Here is a 3,955-nt window from a genome sequence, read left to right as displayed (position 1 = left end):
CACACACACACACACACACACACACACACACACACACACACACACACTCTGAATAAATAACAATGTTTTTAAAATAAGAAGATGCATTGCAGAGGGAGTGAAGAAGGAGAAGGTTGCAGAAATCTGAACTGGCCACGGTGTGTGGATCGAAATGGATGGCTGTGATGTTTAGGGAGGGGGAATGGAGATGAAGATTTAACACGAGAGCTAGCCTGGCAAGGTGTTAAGAGCTCTGCTGTACTTGATCACATTCTTACCTCTTTCTCTGGCTTGCAACTTTCCAGGCAACTTACGGGCTATCAACCCAGAAAACGGTTTCTTTGGAGTTGCTCCAGGCACCTCGGTGAAGACAAATCCTAATGCCATTAAGACCATCCAGAGGAACACCATCTTCACCAACGTGGCCGAGACTAGTGATGGGGGTGTTTACTGGGAAGGCATTGATGAGCCGCTGGCCCCGGGCGTCACCATCACCTCCTGGAAGAACAAGGAGTGGAGACCACAGGATGGTGAGTGGCCTCCAGAGGCCATGTGCCGTGTTGTGTGGGTGCCACCCGTCTGGGCCACAAGCTAAGGGCTATCTTTCTTTTGTAGAGGAACCATGTGCCCATCCCAACTCAAGATTCTGCACCCCTGCCAGCCAGTGCCCCATCATTGATCCCGCCTGGGAGTCTCCGGAAGGTGTGCCCATTGAGGGCATCATTTTTGGTGGCCGTAGACCTGCAGGTGAGACATCTTAGTTCAGGCTCGGAACCTGGGGTGTGGTGATACAAAGAAATCCTAGAAATCTTTTCCCGACCTATTTCCAAAGATCTTCCTCCCTCTATATCCAAACTAACAAGGCCAGTTCAAATGTAGGGCCAGCTCTCTGATCCCCAGTGGCCTTTCTGGATCTGCGATCCGAGATAGCTTAGGTTAGTGCCCTGCTCCACTGAGTGACCTCTCTGGTGTGACTGGCCTTAGCGGTTTCCTGTTTATTGTCCCTGCAGATGTAAGATTAACTCCATAGAAAATTCTGTTTGTCAGGCATGGTGGCTCACACCTGTAATCTTAGCACTTGGGTGGATGAGGCAGGAGGATTGCTGCAAGTTCATGGCTAGCCTGGGCTACTGAGTAAGCTCCAGGCTATTCTGGGCTACAGAGTGAAACTTCCTTAAAATAAAAATAAAAAAAGATACTATTTGGTTGAACAATGACCAATAGCACCATTAGTCTTAGAGAGTTCGGATGTCTGAGTCTTATGACCTTTTTTCTCCCCACTCAAGGTGTCCCCCTTGTCTACGAAGCTCTCAGCTGGCAGCATGGGGTGTTTGTAGGAGCAGCCATGAGATCAGAGGCCACAGCTGCTGCAGAGCACAAGGGTGAGTCAAAGTCTGGGCCCCAAGTCCCGGGAAAGGCAGTCCAAGCCTTCTTCTTGGACTTTCCCAGGGCAGTCAGAGCGTCCCCCAGGGCCCACTCAGTAGCCTTCCCTTCCCCTTTAAGTGAAGCGGGATCGGATCCTTGAACCAGAGCCCTGGGCTTCTCCTGGGCCTCTCAGAGGAACAAAGCGGCAGGGGCTTGGCTGGTTCCCTAGATCTTTGGTTCTGTCATGGAGAAAGAATTGGGTGTGATCAGGTCAGAGGTCAATGGGTGGTCTCTGTGTGACAGGCAAGGTCATCATGCACGACCCCTTTGCCATGCGGCCTTTCTTTGGCTACAACTTCGGCAAATACCTGGCCCACTGGCTGAGCATGGCCCACCGTCCACCGGCCAAGTTGCCCAAGATCTTCCACGTCAACTGGTTCCGGAAGGACAAAGATGGAAAGTTCCTGTGGCCGGGCTTCGGCGAGAACTCCCGGGTGCTGGAGTGGATGTTCAACAGGATCGAAGGGGAAGACAGCGCCAAGCTCACGCCCATCGGCTACATCCCTAAGGAAAATGCCCTGAACCTGAAAGGCTTGCGGGACATCAACATGGAGGAGCTATTCGGAATCTCCAAGGAGTTCTGGGAGAAGGAGGTGGAGGAGATCGAGAGGTACTTGGAAGAGCAAGTCAATGCCGACCTCCCCTATGAGATTGAGAGGGAACTCCAAGCCCTGAAACAGAGAATCAGCCAGATGTAATCCTAACTGGGGGGACGTCTTAGGAGTCACCACTTCCCACCCGGAGCATGCGCAGGGAGCCGGCCCCAGCTTTGAGATAACAGCCACAATGCTGAGTAGATCAGAAAGGCATCTTTAGTAGTCAGTACTGAAGAGTACCACAGAGAACAGACTAGGGACAAATACGATTGGGAGGGGAAATCAAGGCACGCCCTCCAAAGTTTGCACCTGGCCGAGGTGCAGGCTTTGGTTCCACTTCAAAGTCACTCAGGAATCCAGTTTCTCACTTTAGCTGTAGCAGTTAGCTGAGATGCACAGAAAACATACTTGAGCTGTATATACGAGTGTGTGTGTTTGTGTCTGTGTGTGTGTGTGCATGCATCGTCCCATTGTCTACAAGATATTTAATAGCTTTGGAAAATCTTGGGCAAGTTTATCTGCAGTTGTAACAGACTTGTTGCTTTGTTGCTAGTATGTATGTTTAAATTATTTTTATACACTACCCTCACTTACTTTTCTTGACATAATTAAAATAGGTGTCCTGACCACTTCTTGGGGGAAAAAAAGTACAAAATAAACTTTTATAGAAAAAGTGGATTTCATTGGCTTTGGCTTTTCTTTTTACTTGAACTGGGTGAAGGAAGAGCACTCTGATTAGCCACCTTGGGCTTTAATCCTGCTCTTCTGAGACCTGAGAGGTTGAAAGGAGGGAACTTGTCAGGGGCTGGGGGTGGGCCAGGAGTGGGGCGGGAGCTGGAGCTGGGAGGGGAGAAAGCAGAACGCTTGGTTTCCCCTGTGATAAGCCATTGGTGCCACTAGTTGGCGCTCTTTAGCAGCTTTTCAGACAGGCCTGTGTGTTTGCACAGTTGGATCCAGAGGGTTTAGGGTGAGCTGAATGAGAATTTGATCCCGGGGGCTCAGCCCTCTCCATAAGTGCACTGTGGACAGGCACAGGCCTTTGCCTTCAAGCCCTTTCACGAGTAACACTTTTCTCAGTCTCTATGAGCCTAGGGAGTGGAGGGAAAACCAGAAGGAAGAGCATTAATTGTGCTCCTCGTGTGTACTCAGCTGTGCCATATGCTGCCCGGGAAGGGATATTGCAGGGGTTGGCCCAAGGTCAGCCTGTGGCCCTTCCTGGGTCTTTTCTGCTCCCTTCATTTATTGGCTGTTCCAGAAGAGTCTAAACAAACCATAAACTTTATACAGTGTTATATGGCGCATTTGCCCTGCAGATGAGTACTTGTTCCCTCCCAGCATGTTTTCCTTTCAGGGAGCTGGCTCAGATGGCTTTACCCTCCTTCACCTCACCCCAGATGCTGCCTCATTCCCACACTCATTAGACACCTCCGGCCACTCCCTTAGCCACTCACCTACACAGACCCACAATTCCCCAGGGCAGTCAGAGCGTCCCCCAGGGCCCACTCAGTAGCCTTCCCTTCCCCTTTAAGTGAAGCGGGATCGGATCCTTGAACCAGAGCCCTGGGCTTCTCCTGGGCCTCTCAGAGGAACAAAGCGGCAGGGGCTTGGCTGGTTCCCTAGATCTTTGGTTCTTCCAGGAACACTGAATCACGTGAGGAGGGGGCTTGTTCTACACAGCTGACCCGCTAATGGCCCCAGGTGGGCTCACCATGAGGCTGACCTCCTCCCTTCCCCCTCCTTCCTAGCCGTCAGCCCCAGACAGGTGACATCAGGGTACTCCTGTACCTCGTCTACGTTCCCCAGGCAGCACTGGCTCTGTTAAGATATGAGAATGAAATGGTGTGACCCAGCTCAGTGCAGGCCTTGGGGTCTGTGAGAGAGGATGGGTGCAAGTCGACGCCGGGACGCTACCTCTTCAGTGTGACCTCTGGTAATCACATGGAACTCTGAGCCTC

General features: G+C 51.4%; 1 protein-coding gene across 1 annotated transcript in view; it reads left to right on the top strand.

Moving 5' to 3' along the window:
- Window positions 1-2,678, top strand: part of Pck1 (phosphoenolpyruvate carboxykinase 1) — a 5,934-nt gene extending 3,256 nt beyond the window's left edge. The window contains exons 7-10 of the mRNA XM_055596263.1: window positions 285-509; window positions 595-726; window positions 1,266-1,361; window positions 1,648-2,678. Coding sequence (XP_055452238.1) covers window positions 285-509; window positions 595-726; window positions 1,266-1,361; window positions 1,648-2,102 — 908 coding nt within the window. The 3' untranslated portion in view covers window positions 2,103-2,678. The remainder of the gene's footprint in view (window positions 1-284; window positions 510-594; window positions 727-1,265; window positions 1,362-1,647) is intronic.
- Window positions 2,679-3,955: the final 1,277 nt, after the last annotated feature.

This window comes from Psammomys obesus, unplaced genomic scaffold (genome assembly GCF_907164565.1).
Source record: "Psammomys obesus unplaced genomic scaffold, mPsaObe1.curated_primary_1811, whole genome shotgun sequence".
NCBI classification, from domain to species: domain Eukaryota; kingdom Metazoa; phylum Chordata; class Mammalia; order Rodentia; family Muridae; genus Psammomys; species Psammomys obesus.
Note: the sequence above shows the minus strand (reverse complement) of the source record. Positions and strands in the feature narration are given on the sequence as shown.